The sequence below is a fragment of the Mustela nivalis genome (assembly GCF_964662115.1).
Source record: "Mustela nivalis genome assembly, chromosome: X".
In the NCBI taxonomy this organism is placed as follows: Eukaryota; Metazoa; Chordata; class Mammalia; order Carnivora; family Mustelidae; genus Mustela; species Mustela nivalis.
In genome coordinates this window covers 124008165-124029187 of record NC_139040.1, presented here as the reverse complement: position 1 = coordinate 124029187, position 21023 = coordinate 124008165, and the positions used below count along the sequence as shown (strand labels likewise).

The 21023-nt window shown below is 42.9% G+C and overlaps 1 protein-coding gene across 1 annotated transcript in view; it reads left to right on the top strand.

The window, feature by feature from the left end:
- The window catches only part of LOC309856219 (uncharacterized protein), a 212230-nt gene extending 192098 nt beyond the window's left edge, over nt 1-20132 (top strand). Inside the window, exon 4 of the mRNA XM_082717116.1 lies at nt 19943-20132. Coding sequence (XP_082573242.1) covers nt 19943-20002 — 60 coding nt within the window. The 3' untranslated portion in view covers nt 20003-20132. The remainder of the gene's footprint in view (nt 1-19942) is intronic.
- The last annotated feature ends 891 nt before the right edge of the window (nt 20133-21023 follow it).

Sequence of the window (21023 nt, the reverse complement as noted above, 5' to 3'; positions counted from 1 at the left end):
ACACCGTCTTCTTACTATGCACCTGCAGGAACCCACTGGCAGCCCAAACGTGGCTGGAGGTGGACCACTAGTGGTCACATGTGTCCAAAGGAATTTGGTTGGCACTCCCAGCCCCCATCCAAGTCTATAAAAGAGAGCCTGAAAAACTTCATCTGTCTGCTTTACACATTTTATTGAGATCCTGGGTTAGCAGGTGAAAGGGATAGAATTTGTTACCCCAAAATATGCCTCTTTGGCATAAGGATTATCTTGAGATGGTTGTTTTTTAAAAACAAAAAACAATATCAACAAAAACAAACAACAGCAGACACGGAAGCTCTGAAAAAAAGAAGAGAAGTTACCCTTTTGGAAGAGACGTTTACATTTATAAGGGAAATCTCCATCTGTAAGGGTAGCTCCCTCACTGTAGCAGGAAGAAGAGGATGGTCAAATCTCTAGAAAATGTATCAATGGAAAAGTCACTGACAAATCAGCCTATGCTAGGTAACCTCCTGTAACTGACTCGTACCCCCAAGGTCTTTCTTTTGTCTTTAGCTAAAGATAGTATTTAAGGTGGGGGCTTGGGTCCTTTCTGAGAATCTCTCCCATGTTTGTATATATGACACGTGCATGTTATTCAACTTGTGTTTGCTTTTCTCCTGTCAATGTATCTTTTTATTACAGAGGCATCTCAGCCAAGATCCCAGTAGAATAGGGAGGAAATGATTTTCTCCTCCTTCACAGAGGGAGGGAGAGTTAGCCACTGACCTCAGTGTTAACTGCTGGTGGGGTGCTCCAACTTTGACCTAGAAAATGAACACTACTGGGAAGCTTAAAATTTAAAATAAGAACACATTTATCCTGAGACCAGTGTAGTAGCAGCCCGAGATAATCAGATATGAGACACAGAGACTAGAGATCCAATACATGGATTGTTGACATGTCTAAAAGAAAGTTCCGGAACAAGTGGAAGATATGCAGTATTTGGAGAAGAGAATACAGTTTTCTTGAGCTGAAGATTAAAGTTTCCTCTCCCTAACCCTATGTCAAAGCCAAATTGACTAAAATTGTTCAGTACTTGAAGGTGAGCAGCTAACGTTTTAAATTTCAAAGATAAAGAATGATGTAGATTTTCAGAAAGGGTGGGGAGATTGTCCACCAAGTACAAAGTTGGGCTTTTCCTGAATGTCACAGAGTAATAGTGACCCAGGGAAGCCAAAGGCCGAAGTGGCTCCATGAGAAAAACCTGCCTTTTTCCTCCTTCTGCTTCTATTCTTGCTAGGACCAGCACCCCCGCCTCGGGTCCTCCTTACATGGGTCAAGGAGCTAACGATTTCTTTGGAGTCTTCCAGCACAATAGGTAACACCCACAGAGTGACCAGGCTGGTCACTGTGAACTTTTTCCAAGACCACCGACTCCAGACACCTTGACACCAAGACCCCTGGTCCTGGGGCATAAGTGACTTATGGAGGACACCAGAGCCCTGGTCCTTGTTCTGACCAGTTCCTGGATGCCTGAGAGGACAGGGACACCAGGCCATCATCTTCACTGAAAACCCCAGACCCTGAGCAAAGACGAGACTCACTCTCCCTCCCTTCTGAGTCTCCCAGCTGCTCCGTCTTTGTGTGCTCTCCCTCTCTGTCTTCAGTCAACTCTGTTCTTCTTCTCGGCTCGTAGTTGATGTCTATCATGTCCAGAGCCAGGTCCTGTCATGGCTGCTCTTGTGGGACCCCCTCTGGGTCCTCGGACCCAACCAGCCTGCATCAACAGGATACCCAAAACAGAATATGTAATATTTTGAAGGGGGAAGGCTGTGTGTGAATCCCTGATTCCATATCAAGTCATGAACAAAAGCCAGCTAAGTCATTCTCATTTATACATGCTATCTGAAGAGTCCACTCTTGGTGTGACCATTTGGCCAAGTTGATGGAACACACAACTCTTGATCTCAGGGTCGTGAGTTCAAGCCCCACATTGGGTTGTAAAGATCACTTTAAAAAATTTTTTTTGTTGGGGGGTGCACCTAAGTGACATAGTTGGTTCAGAGTCTGACTCTTGGTTTCAGCTCAGGTCTGATCTCAGGGTCATAAGATCAAACCCCATGTAGGGCTCTGCACTCAGCAGAGTCTGCTTGAGTTTCTCTGTCCCTTTCCCTTTGCCCCTCCCCCTGCTCTTTCTCTCTCCCCCAAATAAATCAATAAATCTTAAAAAAATTTTTTTTAATCTTAAAAGAAATAAAAAGATTCCACCCTAAGAAAATTCACTCACAGATATACTCTCTAAATGACTGAGTGTTTAATCAAGATAAAGACTTATGAGGTAGAAGTGCAGGGTCTTAGTCCTGACGGTGAGCGGGAAAATCAATTAAATTAGAAAGTCTGAATGATTACTGTAATTATGGTTTAAAAGCACAAATTGACTAAAATGTTTTTCAAAATTCAACTTTTCACCCATTTTGTTTCTCTAAAAATATTTTAATAGAAATAATTTGGTTCAATTAACACTGATTGGCATTTGGGAAAATTTGAATCAGAACTGCATATATATCACTATTATATTTTCTAAATTCGAGAATTGCTCTGAGGTTACATTAGAGAATGGCATTGTTCTGAGAAACTATGTTGGTGTCCCTGGGTAAAGGGATACATAACAGCGGGGAAGGAGGGAGAGGAAGAGAGCCAAGGAGGGAGATGGGGGGGCAGGGCGCGGGGGAGAGGGAACTGGGAGCGGAACGCAGTCGGAGCGGAACGCAGTCAAGCAATGGGGAAGTCGCGTAAATCATGTATGGGAGTGCTTTGTACTATTCTGGCATATCTTCTGTCCATTTGAAATCTTTTCAAAGGAAAATGTTTAAAAGCAGTTTTTTAAAAATGTAGGATCAGGATGTCACTAATATTCTTCTGAGAGCCATTTCCATGTGGTGGCTGGGGCAGAATCCAGTTTGACTGGGTTGGTAGAGCCAGAGATGAAGTAGTGAAAAATGGTAGGTAACTCTTTTTTTCTTTTTAAGATTTTATTTATTTATTTGAGAGAGAGTAAGAGAGCACCAGTGTGGGGAGGGGCAGAGGGAGAAGGAGAAGCAGACTCCCCCCTGAGCAAGGAGCCCGAAGCAGGATTCGATCCCAGGTCCTGAGCTGAAGGCACACAGACACTTAACTGACTGAGACACCCAGGTGCCCTGATAGGTAACTCCTGATCCTGAAAGACATATATCTTACCTGCTTGAGTATTGGGTTTTTGTAGGCAAATCACATGTGTAAACTCCGGGATTAATGTGCCCACTTCCATCCCATACCATAATGTAACAAAACGTAAATTCTTCAGGGATGTCCCTGTTTTATTATTTTTTTAGGACTTTATTTTTGAGTGACCTTTATACCCAACATGGGGCTCTAACTCATGACCCCGAGATCAAGAGCCGGGTGCTCTACCAACTGAGCCAGCTGGGCACCCTGGGGCTGTTGCTGTTTCAAATAGGGGAGTCCAGGGGCACCTGAGTGGCTTGTACTTGTTAAGCGTCTGCCTTCGGCTCAGGCCATGATCCCAGGGTCCTGGAATCGAGCCCCACATCAGGCTCTCTGCTCAGTGGGAAGCCTGCTTCTCCCTCTCCCACTCCCTCTGCTTGTGTTCCTCGCTTTCTGTGTCTCTCTCTGTCAAATAAATAAATAAAATCTTAAAAAAGAAAAAAAGAAACAAGAAAGTCCAGTTAAGCTATACTAAAACTGGGATTCCAGCAGAGCCATAGGCCCTGAGGACAGAGAAGTACTAGCATCCCTGAGATGCTGAGGTTTGTACCCCATGACGAGGAGCTGAATTTTTACCAGCCCGTTCCCTCCCTCAAGAAGATTTAGTTCCTGCAAGCCTAGGCAGGGTTCTTAGTTAGAGATGAGAGTGATTGCTTTATTGGCTCTGCCCCTCGATGGCTGCATAATTATACCCTTTACTCATGAAGGAAGTGATTGTGTAAACACATTATAGGTCATTACCGAAAATCGCAATGTGCCTACTTCCTGGCTGGCCAGCTTGATATCTGCATTACCTACTCCACCAAGAGGGTAGAAGGCTGGACCCAAGAAAGAGAATTGGCTATCACAAATAGGAATGTTTGCAGAATCTTTTGAGATTAAAGTGCTTTTAAAATATATGAGGGACATTTAAAATACGTACATAATTCCAATATGCCTACGGCATAATGATCTTCATTTATTTGGAGCTCTTTCAAACTTTTATCCATATGGCCATATTGTTTCTAATGTCCGTCAAGCTGTATAGATTTTATATACCTTTTAAATTTTTATACATTATATAACATTATTTTAGAAACATTTTCTCTTGGTTTTATATTTTTATCATAAATTTTTAATAACCATATACCATCCCATTTTATTTATATACAATATGTCTACTTTATTTAACCATTTCTTTATTATTGGCTGCAAATGCTGGTTTTTTCAAATTATGAATAACTCTGCTGTAAATATCTTCATACATATGGATTTTTCTCCTTTTGAATTTTCATATTGCCTCAATTAAACTGATGCTGCATCTTAAAATTGATACTGCCTTAGAAATGGAGAAATACAATAATTCTATAATATAAAAATCAGAGTAGAGGGTTTACTGAGTCAAAACAGATTTATGATACTATGATATGTATATCAAAATGTCCTCTAAAAAGATTTTGCCAATATCATCTGCAGTATATGTGTGTTACTATTTTCCTACAGCTTTGCCAGCATATGAGATTTGACTTTTCTGTTGACTTTTTAGTCTAAATAGATGCAAATTGTTTCCTCATTATTATTTTAATTTTAATAGATTTAGCTTTTTTAGTAGTAAGAGGAGCCATCTTGCTTCTTGGCTCTTCCCTTTCCCTGTTTCTTATCAGTTTTGCCACCATATGCAAAATTGGAAGAAGGCAGTGATATCTTTGTAGAATCATAGTTTTTAAGCTAGAATCCTTATGGATCATCTGGTTAAAACCCTCAGTTTACCATATGATTAGATAAAAACCCAGTGAAATTCAAATTGCTCAAGATTTTGCAACTAAGAAGTGGCAGGGTTAAAATTTGAGACCAAAATTCTGGACCTTTCTACCAGGCACACTGCCTCTCTGGGGCGAATTCTATTTGAATGCTAATGACAGATCTATCAGTCCTTGACGGTTAGGCTGGGCAGTATAAAACGTAGGCTTAAAATATTACTCATTTGTACTAAATAAATTAGTCAACAAAATGAATCTTCTGGATCTTAGATTTAAGATTATAGATCCAAACACAAAAGAAAATGGACTCTACCTGAATACGCTTCACCAAACTATCAGCACCAGTCATGCACTCCCTGGAATTGGCTTACGTAGTAAAGCCTGAGGGAGATGTCTTAAGTCTAGTAATTCACATTTGTCAGTGATTAAGCCCTCCGAGGAACTGAATCACCATGCTCTCAAATTCTTCTCACTGTAAATTCAATCTCATTGCTATTAAATATTGATGCTGTGCTTCCTTTTCCAAACCAAATCAGCACTCGAACTTAACATCCGAAGAATGGCATATTTTTAGCCCATCGGCTTTGTTATTTTCGATCTTTCCTGATTTTATAAGATGTGCCAACAATTGTTAACCCAAGTCTTGGGCTTTATCAGTCTGTGACAACAATATTAAGTCACATTTCTGTCTCATGCCCAAAGTATGTCTGGCGCTCAAGTCAGCAAAACTGCTGGAAACTGGCCCTCCTCAAATTGTTTTTTCAGCATTTCTGAGGGCCCCAGCATAACGCCTCGTCAATACCCAGGAGCAGTCACCATAGCTTATCCCTGGCCGTTGGTCTTCCCTCTGGACAGTAATGCTGCTGGCCACCGCTCTCCTCCCTTGGTGACCAAGTTGACCCACCTTCACTGTGGTCTCAAAGCAAAGATTAGTCCTTCTCCAAATTCCTCATATCGAAGCTGTTATGAAACTGTACTTTTAAAAAGCCTGGGTGGCTCAGTGGTTTAAGCCGCTGCCTTCGGCTCGGGTCCTGATCTCAGGGTCCTGGGATCGAGTCCCACATCGGGCTCTCTGCTCGGCGGGGAGCCTGCTTCCTCCTCTCTCTCTCTCTGCCTACTTGTAATCTCTCTCTGTCAAATAAATAAATAAAATCTTTAAAAAAAATAAAATAAAAATAAAAAGCCATGTCAGGGGCCCCTGGGTGGCTCAGTCTCACTTAAGCATCCTACTCTTGATTTCAGCTCCTGGCATGATCTCAGGGTGGTGAGATCAAGCCCTGCATGAGTCTGCTTCTCTCCCCGCTCCCTGTGACGCTCCCCTCGCTTGCTCTCTCTTTCTCTCTAAATAAATAAATGCATAAACCTTTAAAAATAAATAAATGTTAAAATTAAAAAAATTAAAAGCTACATCTTGAAGGCTCCAGAGGAAGAAAACTCAACACAGAGAGTAACTTACAACATCCAGGAGAAGTAGCCATCTTTAGAGATGACTAGTCCAAACTCAAACCCTGAAGACTTGCCTAATTCTCAGCAGTCCCTCACGTGGCAAGGAGATGGCTCAAAAAGAAATCAGCAACTCCGGGTGTTGTCCTAGCTTGGAGTTCAGTCCGATTGCCTGCCAACTTAGAGAAAGAAGAAATCCTCCAGACTTTCTTAAGCCCTAGTCTAGCTTTATTTTCCTGCCCCAGAATTGTCTTCACTCAGAATGACTGACAAGGAGAATACCCATCCCCTTTGGCAGGGGACAGGGGCCAGGGACGTGGTAGAAAGCCTCTACCCACTCTAGGGTTGGAGCTGGGCTTCGTAGCTTAAGCAAGATAATTGTAATAGTACACAGTGTATTTTCCAAAGACTGGCTTATACAGTCTTAAAATTACCACATTTGGGGGGGAAAATTTGTACTTTGGTGGGAAACTGGATTTTTCTAGAGTATAGGGCACCTCTCTGGGTTATCCAGTTCACGGGAGCTATGTTACGACTCTGTAAATTGTTGGTAACTGACAGCAATGCAAAATACTTGTTGTTTATAACAACAAATTATTTCCTGTCTGGTAGAGGGGTAGAGTTTCAACTGACTTCTCTCTTCTGCTGTGGAAGAAACCAGCTGTGTCTCAATGGACATATTCATTTCACTCTTGCTCATCTATAACTAATATTCTGCACTCGTTTCACTTCTGATTACCAACTAATGAGTTTGATTCCAGTTCTGATGTGTGTAAACTGTGTGTTGGGGGAGGAGTTCTTTATACCCCTAAGCAATTCTTTCACACCAACTGGTATCCTACAGTTCGATGTAATTTGACCCCATCTACCAAGAGATAACGTCAGATCCCACAGGTTAAGGGCTCCGTCGTGCAGGACTACCCCCCTTCCCAACCTCAGACACCAATGGCAAAGTCCAGGTTTTTGCCTCTGCTTCTGACCAAGCATAGATTGGTGGTTCCAAAGACCACGTCCTTGGATTTGATTAATTTGCTGGAGCAGGTTATGGAAATCAGCTCACAGAAATATTTTACTTAGATGATCACTGGTCAATAGCCAGGTGGAAGAGATGCAGAGGGCAAGGCATGGGGAAAGGGGGTAGAGCTTCTATGCCCTCTCCAGATGCCACTCTACCCAAACTTCATGTAGTCACCAAGTCAGAAGCTCTGAATCCCAGAGCTGAATCCCAGCCTTTTTTGTTCTTTTATGGAGGCTTCTTTACATACAGAGGCATGATTGATTAGATCATTGACCACTGGTGATTGAGTCAACCCCAGCCCCTCTGCCATCTGGGAGGTCAGGCAGGTGGGACCAAAAGTTCCAACACTCCAATCATTTGGTTGGTTCCCGTGGGAACCATCCCTCTCCCCTTGTAGATGCTGTCCAAGAGTCATCTCATTAACAGAAACTTAGGTGTGCTTGAAAGGGGTTGTTAATGAATATCAAGACACCTTTATATCTTTGATCACTTAGAGCATCCCCAGGGTTTTTGGGAGCTCTGTGCCACATACAGACGAAGACCAAATATATATGCATTATAAATCACAACATCACAATGACTGTATCTCTTCTAAAATCCTTCCTTGAACTGGCTGTAAACCCTTAGCATTTTCCTCATTAATGAGTTGAATACGATCTTTAATGCATGTTCATTTTTATATCTCTGAAAGTCATGATTTTAAAAAGTTATTTTTTAACACCACGAATAGGACCTTAAAGCAAGGTTAGTTTTTGCTAACTCATATCTAGTTTAGTTCCTTATTATATTTTTCTACCAAAATGAAGAATAGGGGCGCCTGGATGGCTCAGTCGGTTAAGTATCCGCCTTCAGCTCAGGTCATGATCCCCGGGGTCCTGGAATGGAGCCCTGTTGTCAGGCTCTCTGCTTAGCAAGGAGCCTGCTTCTCCCTCTCCCTCTGTGATCTCTCTCACTGTCTCTCAAATAAATAAATACAATCTTTTTGTTTTTTTTAAAGTGAGGACTAGAGATCGAGTCTCTGTGGATCCCCCTCCACCACACTTGGCACAATAGTCACGCATCAGCAATACACATACACATACACACAACTCCCCCCAAATAAGCAATAATTTTTAGCCTTTAGAAAAGAGTCTAAAATCCACATCCAAGAAGAAAATACATTTTAACATAATACACTTTCTAATGTGATCCACCAAGCAGAACATGTGAGACATGTCTCAGCTTGAGGGACTAATAACTCCTTTGGGGTTATTTCCCTGTATCTAGAAATTCTTCAAGAATGTTGAGTCTTTAGCTTTTGTCCATATCAGGGTTTGTCAGCCTCAGCACTGTCGACTAGATAATTTTGGACTAGATAATTCTATCCTGCCTATTGAAAGTTTAGCCACACCCCTGCCTACTACTTGCTAGAGACCAGCGGCAACCCACCTCTAACTGTGACAACCCAAAACATCTCCAAACGTGGCCATATCTCACTGGGAGGCGCACAGTCACCCCCAGTTGAGAACCACCGGTTTATTGTATTAAAAGCCTTTTACATGGTTCCTTCCAGGATAAAGGGAGGATCTCCCCAAAGACAAGTGAGTGTACCCAGCTGATACTAGCAACACGAATTGGTCTCCGTAATGGTGCTGCGCGAACGCAGAAAGTTGCAGAATGCTTTGCATGGCGTGATACTATTTATGCAAGTCTTAAAATCACGAATCCTTATAATGTGTATCGCTTATAGAAACACGCACACGGAGTAAAAGGATAAAACCATGAATACGAAGAATACACACGAGTTTAACAAGTATGGTCGCCCCTGGGAAAAGAGGGAGGGAATTCGGACAGACAAGGAGTGCAAAAGAAAAGCCAACTGTAGCTGCAACGCTTTGCTTATTTTTAAAAAGAGATCTAAAACAAATAACTGCGAAATGTTACCACTTTTTCATTTCAGCGAGTGCGTATGCGGATATTATGTTACTCTCCAAACTACTGTATTTTTATACATTTATAAGAAAATAATAAAAAATGCCGTTTAAATTGCACATAATGTTCTCCGAAGCTGTGTGTTATTAGGTTTTCAATCATCCACCGTTTTTACATTATTCATGCTGCTGCTTGCCTCTGTCGTTACAGGTGGCTGTGAGCTGGCAGGGTTTAGAGAGCAATTTTCCAGCTCTGATGCTCACAGTACCCATAATACTAATGCTTTCCCCCTATACTTGGGGAGTGCTTTATCTTTCCCCATCTTTCTCCATCCATCTTTTCATTTTATATTCACACCTTCTATCACCATCCATCTTAGTCTGGACTCCGGTCACCATGGTCGTGTGGCTTCGATGAAAGCTTTCTCTTCCGAGACTACTTTAGTTTGGCTTTGTCCCAGGAGAGCCAGCTCTGAGCCAGGGGTCCTTCCTGTTTGAGAGGTGAGCCCAGCAAGCACACCTAAGAGGGGCAAGGCAGGGCGGGGAAGGACGCTGATCAGTGGCACACCGGAGAGCAGGTCACCGTTGAGGACAACTGAGGCTGGATTTGTAGGCGAGCTTTGGGGAACACTGGAGAACAGGTCTCAGAGCGCTCCCTACTGAGAAGCAAGTTGTATGGGTGATTTTTCCTCCAGCTCCCGTCTGTTGTTGACTGTGGGCTGCTCCCAGAGATGCTAGTTTTCCCTCACTTCCCATGGACCCACTCTGGGCTCAAGCAGAAGTCCTCAGATGTAGAAGCACAGACACTGGGCAGTGGATACCACTGGAATGTACTAGAACTCAGAGTGCCAGGAGGATATGAGCAGAGCCCTCAACACCTCGGCTACAACACCTTTCTGCAAGTGTGTCCTGTATTTCCATGGATGTCTTGCATTACAGCTTACATGGCATTTTCACAAATATCCCATTAAATCCTACGAGGAAGGGTGGATTCTGATTTGCAATTAGAAAGCTCAGCTGAATCGCCTTCCTTGCCAGAGGCTTGAAACTATGTTTTTTGACTCCAAATCCAATACTCTATTTTTATTTTTTTAAGATTTTATTTATTTATTTTTGTGAGAGAGAGAGTATGAGTGGGGGCGAGGGGCCGAGGGAGAAGCAGATTCCCTGCTGAGCAGGGAGCCAACACGGGGCTCCATCCCAGGACCCTAGGATCATGACCTGAGCTGAAGGCGGACGCTTAAACAACTGAGCCACCCAGGCGCCCTCCAGTATTTTTTAAATTGCTTGCCTGGCATCTCCTGATGCCAGGGATTAGCAAAGCTTGGTATGCTGTCACCTGTTTTTTCAATAAAGTTTTTTTTAAAAGATTTTGTTTATTTATTTGACAGAGAGAGATTATAAGTAGGCCGAGAGGCAGGCAGAGAAAGAGAGAGGAGGAAGCAGGCTCCCTGCTGGGCGGGGAGCCCGATGTGGGGCTCCATCCCAGAACCCTGGGACCACACCCGAGCTGAAGGCAGAGGCTTTAACCCACTGAGCCACCCAGGTGCCCCTTGATAAAGTTTTATTTGAACACCAAAACACCCATCAGGAAGGCTGATGAAAGAGAGATATGCACCAAGTGGGATAAATGGAGCTGGTGGCTTTGACTCCTGTGACTAGTGGTAGGCTTGGAAGGAGTCTGAAATTAGCAGGCCTTTTCTTTCCTTTTTTTTTTTTAATTTATAGACTTTTTTTTTAGAATTTAATTTTAGGTTTATAAGAAAATTGAGCCAATAGTACAGAGAGTTCCCACATATCGCCCCCTTTCTCCCTCACCCATGCGCAGTTCCCCTCTTATTAACATCTTGTGTTGGTGTGGTACATTTGTTAACAATAAGTGAACCAATATTGACACATTATTATTAACTAAAGTCCCTAATTTACATTAGCGTTCATTCTTCGTGTTGTGCATTCTTTGGGTTTTGAGGAATGCATAATATGTATCCAGGGTCACAGTGTCATATAAAGTAGTTTCATTGCCCTGCAATTTCCATGTTTTGCCTGCTTACACTTCCCCTTTCACCCACATGCCCCCCCACCCCACCCCGCTGCCCTGTGAATCCCCTGACAATCACGGATCTTTCGACTGACTGACGCTAGGGTTGCCTTTTCTGGAATGTCCTAGTTGGGATCATTCAGTATGTAGCGTTTTTCAAACTGAATCTTTTCATGTAGCAATATGCATTTAAGGCTCCTCCATGTCTTTTCATGGCTTGACAGGTCACTTTGCAATCAGTGAGTAATATTCCATTGTCTGGACGTGATATATTTTATTTACCTATTCACCTCTCAAAAAATACCTTGGTTACTTCCAGTTTTTGGCAATTCAATGACCTATTTCTTCTTGGGCAAATTTTGGTAGATTGTGTCTTCCAAGGAAGATCTAAGTTATCAAATTCATGGGCATAGCGTTGTTCCTAATAGTCCTTCATTATCTTTTTTTTTAGTGTCCACAGGGTCAGTAGGGATGGCTCCTCTTTCATTTCTTTAATTAATAATTTGTTTGTTTTCTCTCTCTTTCTGTCTCGATTAGCCTGACCAAGGATTATCAATTTTATTGATTTTTTTTCAAAGAAACAACTTATGGTTTTGTGGGTATTTTTAAATTGTTTTCCTGTTTTCAAGTTCATTGATTTCTGCTGCATTTTTTACTATTTCTTTTCTTGTGCTTGCTTTAGGTTTCTATTATTGCTCTTCTTTCTCGAGTTTCCTGAAGTGGAAACTTAAAATGTAGTTTTTAGATTTTTTTTCTTTTTGGTAATATATGCATTCAATACTATACATTTCTCTCTAAGTGCTGCTTTTGATAAGTTGTATTTTAATTTTCATTTAGTTCAAAATGTTTTAAAATTTTGGGGTATGCTTCCGTTTAAGAGTAGTCGTTTCTTTTGTTCTGCAGATTTGCCTCCTGTTTTCGCTGTAGCTCGCTGGTCGTGGGTTGCAATTCCTTACTAGTCCTGAATAAACCTATTTTTACTGGTAAAAAAAAAAAAAATTGGGGGGTATCAGTTGAGCGTCAGATTCTTGGTTTTGGTTCAAGTCGTGATTTGGGGGTCCTGGGATTGAGCTCTGTATTTGACTCCCTGCTCAGTGAGGAGTCCCCTTGTCCCTCTCCCTCTCTTTCTGCCCCCTAACTCATGTGCACTCTCTCTCTGAAATAAATAAATCTTTAAAAATTTTTTAAAATATCTCTTGATAATTCTTTAACACTTGTATTATTGAGAATTGTGTTTTTAAATCTCCAAACATTTGGGGATTTTCCAGCTGCCTTTCCGTTGTTGATTTCTAGTTAACGTCCACTGTGATCTGAGAACACACATTGTATGGTTGCTGTTCTTTTCAATTAAGGTGTGTTTTATGGCCTATATTGTAATCTAACTTGGTGAATGTTCCATGTGAGCTTGAGAAGAATTTAGCAATTCACCAACTGCCATTTTTTAAAAAGATTATTTATTTATTTGAAAGAGAGAGGGAGAGCATAAGTAGGGGGGGGGCAGAAGGAGAGGAAGAAGCAGACTCCCCACTGAGTGGGGAGCCTGATGTGGGGCTTGATCCCGGGACCCTGAGATTATGACCTCAGCCGAGGGCAGATGCTTAGCCAACTGAACCACCCAGGCGCCCCACCAACTACCATTTTAATGTTCCAACTAGTCTGACTCTGTATTTACATATCTCTCTAGTTTTCAGGATGGTCCTTTTCCCCGTAATCTCAATTCTCTTCTGAATCCAAGAGAAGCTATCAATTTTCAGTTTGTTCAGCTTGTTTCTTGTTGTGATGACAGGAGTGATGACTTCCCAGCTCTTTTTATGTCAGAGCTAGCAGGGAGACATGATCAGCATACTGACGGAGGCAGGTCTGCTGAAATGCAGGTATGATGAGCTTCTGGCCACCGAGGCACCAGGCATGTTGATGATGACCAGCAGCCTCTGACCCCTTCACAAAACCACATTTTCAGTTGAAATCACGCTCTACAAATACAGCATTGAAATCAAACTAAATGTACTTTTCCAAAGAAGGATCTTTTAGTGCTCTTTGGTTTTATGCTTTGAACCACACTTCATTTCTACTGTATCAAATCCCAGTAGCCTTTTCAGTGACAGAAAGGGTTTCTTACAAATTCTGTGCATTGCAGCTAATTCTTAAGTTGCTCCAGAATATGCTTTCTCTGGCTTATAAGCAGATGTCTACTCCACCTTTTGAGTTTCCAGCTCTTTTCCCTTAAATCTGAAACACAGTCATAGGTTCCAGCCCAAGAGGCCTGCTTGTTAAGATACTCTTCCAAGATGGGTGCCTGGGTGGCTCAGTCGGTTAAGCATCTGCCTTTAGCTCAGATCATGATCCCAGGCTGGGATCGAGCCCCGAATCGGGCTCCCTGGGAGCCTGCTTCTCCCTCTCCCTCTGTCTGCCACTCTGCCTACTTGCGCTCTCTCTCTCTATCTCGCTGTCAAATAAATAAAATAAAAAATAAAATCCATTTTCAAAAAAAAGAGAGACACTCTTCCAAGGATGGTTAGGGAGTAGACTGAGTAAGAATAATTTGTATTCAAGTTACTAAATCCATAACTGTATCTTGCTGAATTAAGTCTCTTCTGTTATGACCTGTCTCTAGGTTTCCATTCACAGTCTTATCGGTCAGATGATTTAGAGAAAGTTAAAAAAAAAAAAAAAATACCATGCATGTGATTTTTCATCTTCTTCCTCTAAGCCATTGGTTCTCAAATGGGGGCAATTTCATCCCCGAAGGGGCCATTTGGTAATGTCTGGATACATTTCTAGTTGACATAACTGGGTTGGGGTGGGAGGTGGGTGCTGCTGATCTCTTGTGGGTAGACGCTCAAGACCCTGCTAAACATTTACAACACACAGGGAGGTTTCCCATAACAAAGAATTATCCACAAAAAATGATCGGGTTCAAGGTATTAATAGGGCTGAGGTAGAACCCTTCCATAATGTGAGAAATCAGCCGCCATGGCCTAGCTCCTCAGCTATACCAGAATCCTAGTAATCTCATTATTCTTATTTCTTTATTGATTTTCGTGGTACAAAGGTAATGCGTCTTCTCAGACCATTTTTCCAAGAGGCTCAGGAAGTTAGTCTTGCAATGCTACCCCACAAAGCCTACAGATCCATGATTTACAGTCTCATCTACTTACTGGAGGCCTACTAGGTACCAGTGTCCTAAGAGGTAAGCAGTGGAGAAACTACAGTGTGTTTGGCATGCAGATTATAGAAGTAAAAATTAGTAATAACACCAGATAACTCCAGATCAGAGGTGTTGTCAGAAACCGACCTCCATGCTTCAGAGCCGAAGTATAACGCAAAGACAGAGTTTGGGATAAGGACGATAGCTTTATGCTATGGCCCTAAAAAGCTGCAAGCAGCTCCCAGCTGAGCTGGGAGGGTGCTATTATAGGGAAATACAGGATCTAGCCGGTTTTGACAGGAATCCTTGCTGTTTCTGTCTTTAGAATCCTACCAAGTTCCTCAAACAGAAGGTTACAAAGAGAGGAGGGAAGTTTGCGCAAGTCAGGGGAAAGGTTTACTTTAAGATTGCGCTTCACTGAAGCATTAGGGCAGCCATTTTGATTTTTGTTCAACTTCAGACTTTCAAGTGGTTTCAAAAGTACAAATAAAACTGCAGAAATAGCCTTGGCGGAGAGACAAGAACCAGCTTCTTTGGAGCTACTGAGCTGCTGATGTGGTTTACAGATGTTCTAGTTAATCCTCATAGAAGTCCCATCAGACAACTTTGCTCTCCTCAAATAAAGCAGTCAAGAGGAAAACAGATACCTTGGAGATGGTTTATTCCCTTCCCGGTATTAACTCAAATAGATGAGATGCCTCGTAGAAATTTAGAAGCTACAAAATGTCTACAGGGGAACGTAAAACTCACCCATTATTCCATTCTCAGAGATAACTGTTCGGTGTATGAATTGGCAACTTATTTTTTGCATGAATAATGTATTTTAAATATAATTGAGTTTATTTTACATATGTGTGTGTGTGTGTGTGTGTGTGTATGATATCTTTTCCTCTCCCTACAATATTATTCATGGGTGTTTTTGTAGGTTAGTTGATACTTTCTAAAATGTAGAGACCACTTTTATTTATTTATTTATTTATTTATTTATTTTATTAAAGATTTTTATTTATTTATTTCACAGAGAGAAATCACAAGTAGGCAGAGAGGCAGGCAGAGAGAGAGAGAGGAGGAAGCAGGCTCTCCGCTGAGCAGAGAACCCGATGCGGGACTCAATCCCAGGATCCTGAGATCATGACCTGAGCCGAAGGCAGCAGCTTAACCCACTGAGCCACCCAGGCGCCCCTATTTATTTATTTTTTAAGATTTATTTTGTTGAGAGAGAAAGAGAGCGTGTGTGTGCATTCTGTGTGCACTGGGGGAGGGGCAGAGATTGAGGGAGAGACTGAGAACGGGATCATTAAGCTGCCTACCTCGAAAGAGCCACAGGCCCGAACTGACTGGTGGGCTACTTACAGCCAGGCACAGTTCCTAAGGTTACCAAAAAAGGGAAAATTCCCTATAGCCCCACATTCCCTCCCTCTGCCCTATAACTGGGGCCCCTCCCCACCGCCTCCTGGCAGACGGTAACTCCTCTGCTGTCCTCCCAGCTGCCCCCTTGCAGTTTATTCAATAAGCTTCTATCTCCTTTGTCTTCTTTTTTTTTTTTTTTTTAAGATTTTATTTATTTATTTATTTATTTATTTATTTATTTATTTGAGAGACAGAGAGAGAGAAAGGGAGCAAGATTGGGAGTGGGGGGCGGTAGGAGCAGAGGGAGAGGGAAGAGCAGACTCCACACAGAGCACAGAGCCTGACACGGAGCTCAGTCCCACAACCCCGAGATCACTGCCTGAGCTGAAATCAAGAGTCTAACACTTAACTGACTGAGCCACCCGAGTGTCCCACATAAAGTTGGTTCATGGGGGGCACCTGGGTGGCTCAGTGGGTTAAGCCTCTGCCTTCAGCTCGGGTCATGATCCCAGGGTACTGGGATCGAGCCCCGCGTGGGGCTCTCTGCTCAGCCGGGAGCCTGCTTCCTCCCCTCTCTCTGCCTGCCTCTCTGCCTACTTGTGATTTCTCTCTCTCTGTCAAATAAATAAAATCCTTAAAAAAAAAAAAAAATTTGGTTCATGGTTGTGTAAGAATTCACAATCTGACTATCTCATAGAGTTAACTCTTTGATGTGTAGCCCCATTTGTCTGTACTGAAAACAAAACAAAACAAAACAAAAAAGAGGACCGAGATCCCAGGGGGCTGAATGGCACCAAACACTGGACTCCAAAGGATAAACAGATCTTTGACTTTCCATCGTATCTAATGATAATGTTAATCCTTAACTCAAGACCCACAGACTGGAGGCCGCCCCAGTGGCCCGGCCCAGTGCTACAAAGCTAAACCTAAGGTAGCCGGGGCCTGTGGGACAGTTGTGAGGGGAACCCAACACGGACCCATCACAGTCCTCCCACTCAGCTTTAGCTAGCTTCCCTTGTCCTGGAAGTAGGACCTGTTAGTCTGCAAGAAAATCCTTGAGCCCCTAGCCAGCCATGCCTCGCTCTGCATTGGCTCTCCTACCTCTTTACACAACTCTCTGTTGCCCCAGATCCCCCAGGAAGGGGGGTCTGCTGCTGGTGAGGGACCGTACTGCCCCCAACCCATGGATTGTTTTCCCTTGAACAAAGGACATCAAACTCATCACTAAATTGTTTGCTTTTTCATTCAGCACTAACAATGCTGGGTTTTATAAAGACCTGTTTGATGATGTACAAATCCGTGTACATGGATGTTGGAATTTTTAACTGTGCCCGGAAGATCTGATTCACGTGTCTGCTTATAGAAAAGGGAGAGGAGCGTGAAGCTAAATAATCAGTTAAATAATCACTTTTAATATAAGTAACATGCTTAGAAGTGGCAGCCTGTGTGTGTGTGTGTGCGTGTGTGTGTGTGGTTTTTCTTGAATTTTTTTTTAAAGGACCGCAATATTATGACTTTTAAGAATTATATATTTGGTGATTCAGATGATCAAAATGTATTTCTCATATATTTTTCGTTTTCATCCATGCTTAGTGGTTTACAGTTCCTAAAACCCTTGGCATTTCCTGAGTGATAAAACCAAAGGGAGCATCTTTTGTCAAAAGATTTGGTCTCTTGTCCTTAGTTCTGAAATCCCCACAGAGCCATAAAGGTGTAATGTGTATGTGTTTATTCCTAACAAACTCCTTTCCACCACAATGGGGTTGATATTAATGAGGCGACTTTTGCAAAATGTCTAAGGGTGGGAGCTGGTCGCCAGGGAACCCAGCGAGGCTTAAACCTTCTTGCAACCTTTCAGCCTTGTTGAATCTCAGTCCCACCCCCTGATCTCTGGGAGGTGGCGAGGGCTAGAGGTTGACTCCGTCAGCAGCGGTCAGTGATAGAATTGATCATGCCTGCTGTGATGAAGCCTCCATAAAAACCCAGAGGAGGGTTGTTGGAGATCTAGCCACGCCCGGGGTGGGGGTGGGGCAGAAGTCCCTCACCCTTTCCCCACACCCTGTCCTCTGCCTCTCTTCCATCTGGCTGTGGCTGAGCGATATCCTTTTAAAATGAATGGGTGATCTAGTAAGTAAAACGTTTCTCAGTTCTAGGAGCTGCTCAGCAAACCCAAGGAGGGAGTCGTGGGGACATCCAATTTTCAAGCGGTTTTCAAAAGGCTTTAGGGGCCGTGTTTGGGCAGCAGGCTTGCATGATGGAGGCGAGTAAGGTAAAAGGGCCCACAGCGACCACGGGGCTGGATGCAAAGAGGTTCATTAAAGCTGCCCACCCGGAAATAACCACAGGCCCTTGTTGACCAATGGACTACTTACAACCAGGCATAAGTACCAAAACGGGGAAAATGCCATGCGTTCCCATACTCCCTTACTCTGCCCTGTAACTGTGGCCCCACCCCACCGCTCTCTTGCAGTGCATCCCATAAACTTCTGTCTCTTCAGGGTGAATCTTTCCCTTCTCAGACTGCCAGGCGCCCCCATCCGATCATCCGATGGGGCCCCCCAACCCCAAAGCACAGCTGGGGTTGCAACTGACACCTGAAGGAGGGGCCGGTCTTGTGGGGCTGACCCCTTAACCTGCAGGATCTGACTTGAGTTAAATTTGTGCAACACCCAGCTGGTGTCTGAGGATTGGTGGTGTGGGGAAAACCTCCCCTCCACACATTGTAATGGGTATTAGAACTCTTATGTGCCGAAGTAGTAATTTCAGTTATCAATCCCAGGATTTCCAAGCTCGTTACATAAAATTATTGGTAGTAGCAATCCTAACCTACATGTAGCCTCTAGATCCTAAACATCACAACCATATAGTACTGTGACTGTATTCAGACATAATAGTCAAGACCAGAGATATGTAAATTACAGAATTTTAAAAAAATTAAATAGGAGTAGAGTTGACACATGCGGTGACATTAGTTTCAGGTGTAGAACTTAGTGATTCAACAACTCTAAGGAGTGCTGTGCTTGCCACAAGTGTAGCTACAATCTCAGAATTAATTTTAGAAAGCATCTCTCAGTCGTGTCCGGGATGGGCGCGGGGAGTTCAAGGCTGCTAACGACAAGGGACCTTGCTGATTCCGGGGGTGCCATAGCTAGAAGCCCAAATGCCTGACTTTGCCCTTTGCTCTGCCAAAAGCGGGGCACTCAACAGTGAATTGCAAAGAGATGTCAGTAATCAGCGCCCAGTGAATGAAAAGGGCTGGCTTGAATCTTCTACCACCTGTAACCAGGAGAGAGCATAAAGCCTAGTCATCCCGGGGCACCTGGGTGGCTCAGTGGGTTAAAGCCTCTGCCTTCGGCTCGGGTCATGATCTCAGGGTCCTGGGATCAAGCCCCGCATGGGGCTCTCTGCTCGCAGGAGCCTGCTCCACGCCCCCCCTCCCTGCCCACTTCTCTATCTGTCAAATAAATAAATAAAATCTTTAAAAAAAAAAGCCTAGTCATCCCTTGCTTGTTGCCAGAGAGCAGTTGATAAACACAGAGGCAAGCTTGTCAGTTACTCTAGCCAAATGGCTAATAGATAAGACTGTAAAAACAATTTGTCCACGGAAGTCAAAATATAAAGGGAAAGCCCCACATGAATCTGACCCTGGAGGGACTTTGGAACCTAAAGACCCAGTAGGTAGCCCATTATAATTGCTATGCAAGTTCAATGCCCTGCCAGGCGGGAAATGATTTCCCCTGAATTCAACCAGCACATGCACAAGATCAGTACTAGCCAAGATCATCTTTTTCACTTAGAAAATGTCAGGGGCGGGGTGGGTGAGAAGTGGGTTCTGGAGATGGAACAGTGTTCTCCGGGGGTGGGTCATGCCCCTGGGGGCACACTTGCTCCCCCGACTTTGTTTCTCGTGGTTGATGGCTGACCTTGGTGAGTACAAATGAGTAGTAGCTGACAAGAAGCATTAAGAAATAGAACAGTATGTTAAAAAAAAAAAAAAAAAAGGTGGGGGGAGATTGCCCAGTGGCATTTTCAGTTTTTATATTTATAATCTCCATGCTTCACTTAATTTAGGGGGATTCTATGATCGGGAAGGGTTCCGGAAAGAGAAGGAGCAAGAAGAAACGAAGTTAGAAGCTGAAAGCAATCCCACCATGAGAAAAAACCTTTATTTATTGCATTCCATTTCTGCTGGTCTCCAGGCATCCTGAAGGACACAGTCATCAGAAATGCCACCGAGGAGAGTGTTTTTTTTCTTTTCTTCCTCCCCTCCCCCACAATCACCATAAAATTGGCCCCCACACTGCCGACCCAAAAAGCAGGGATGTAGGGTGGTTCTTCTCTCAACTTGACATTTTACTTGTTTTTCAAAAGAATAGTGACTAAGAACCTCATGAAATCTAAATATGGTTACTGATAGAAATTTAGATTGTCACCAAAAGCACAATAAAAATTTATATGGTAAGGAAAAGAAAAGATTTGCTCTGGTAAATGGGTAAGACATATATGTTATATAATATATAAAAAATAAAGAGGTTTTGTTTGTTTGTTTGTTTTTGTTTTGGCTAGGTCTAGTTAGTGTTTAATTATTAGGTTTTTTTTTTTTTAGCGAACTTAAGAACTTCAGACACACTGAAATTAGGTAAGTCCTGGTCAGCATTAATATTGTATGAATTTATGATAAAAGCATTTACCCATTTTGTTCATTAACTACAAACTCTTGGAAAAACATTATTTTAAGGCATCTGTAGAACAAACTGACATATTTCTTCATTCACAGAGGTCCCATCAAATTCATGAGGAAGCAAGATGGCGTTGTCATTATTCAGGAGTGCCTCTCCCCGTTCATTTATTTTATTCATCAGCACATGCTGGTAAATGCCCAAAACAAAAGCCCTAATGTGTAGCATTTGCTGATTTCCATGGCATAAATACCTCCACCGTGGCCAAATTTCCAGGCCGCTCAACAGTGAATTGCAAAGAGATGTCAGTTATCAGTGCCCAGTGAATGATAAAGGCTGGCTTGAATCTTCTACCACCTGTAACCAGGAGAGAAAGGAATTTTCAGGAATGTTCAACTACTTAGAATGTTCACATTATAAAGGATGAGAAGGGGCGGCTGGGGCTGAGGCTGATGAGAAAGGCAAAAGTCAGA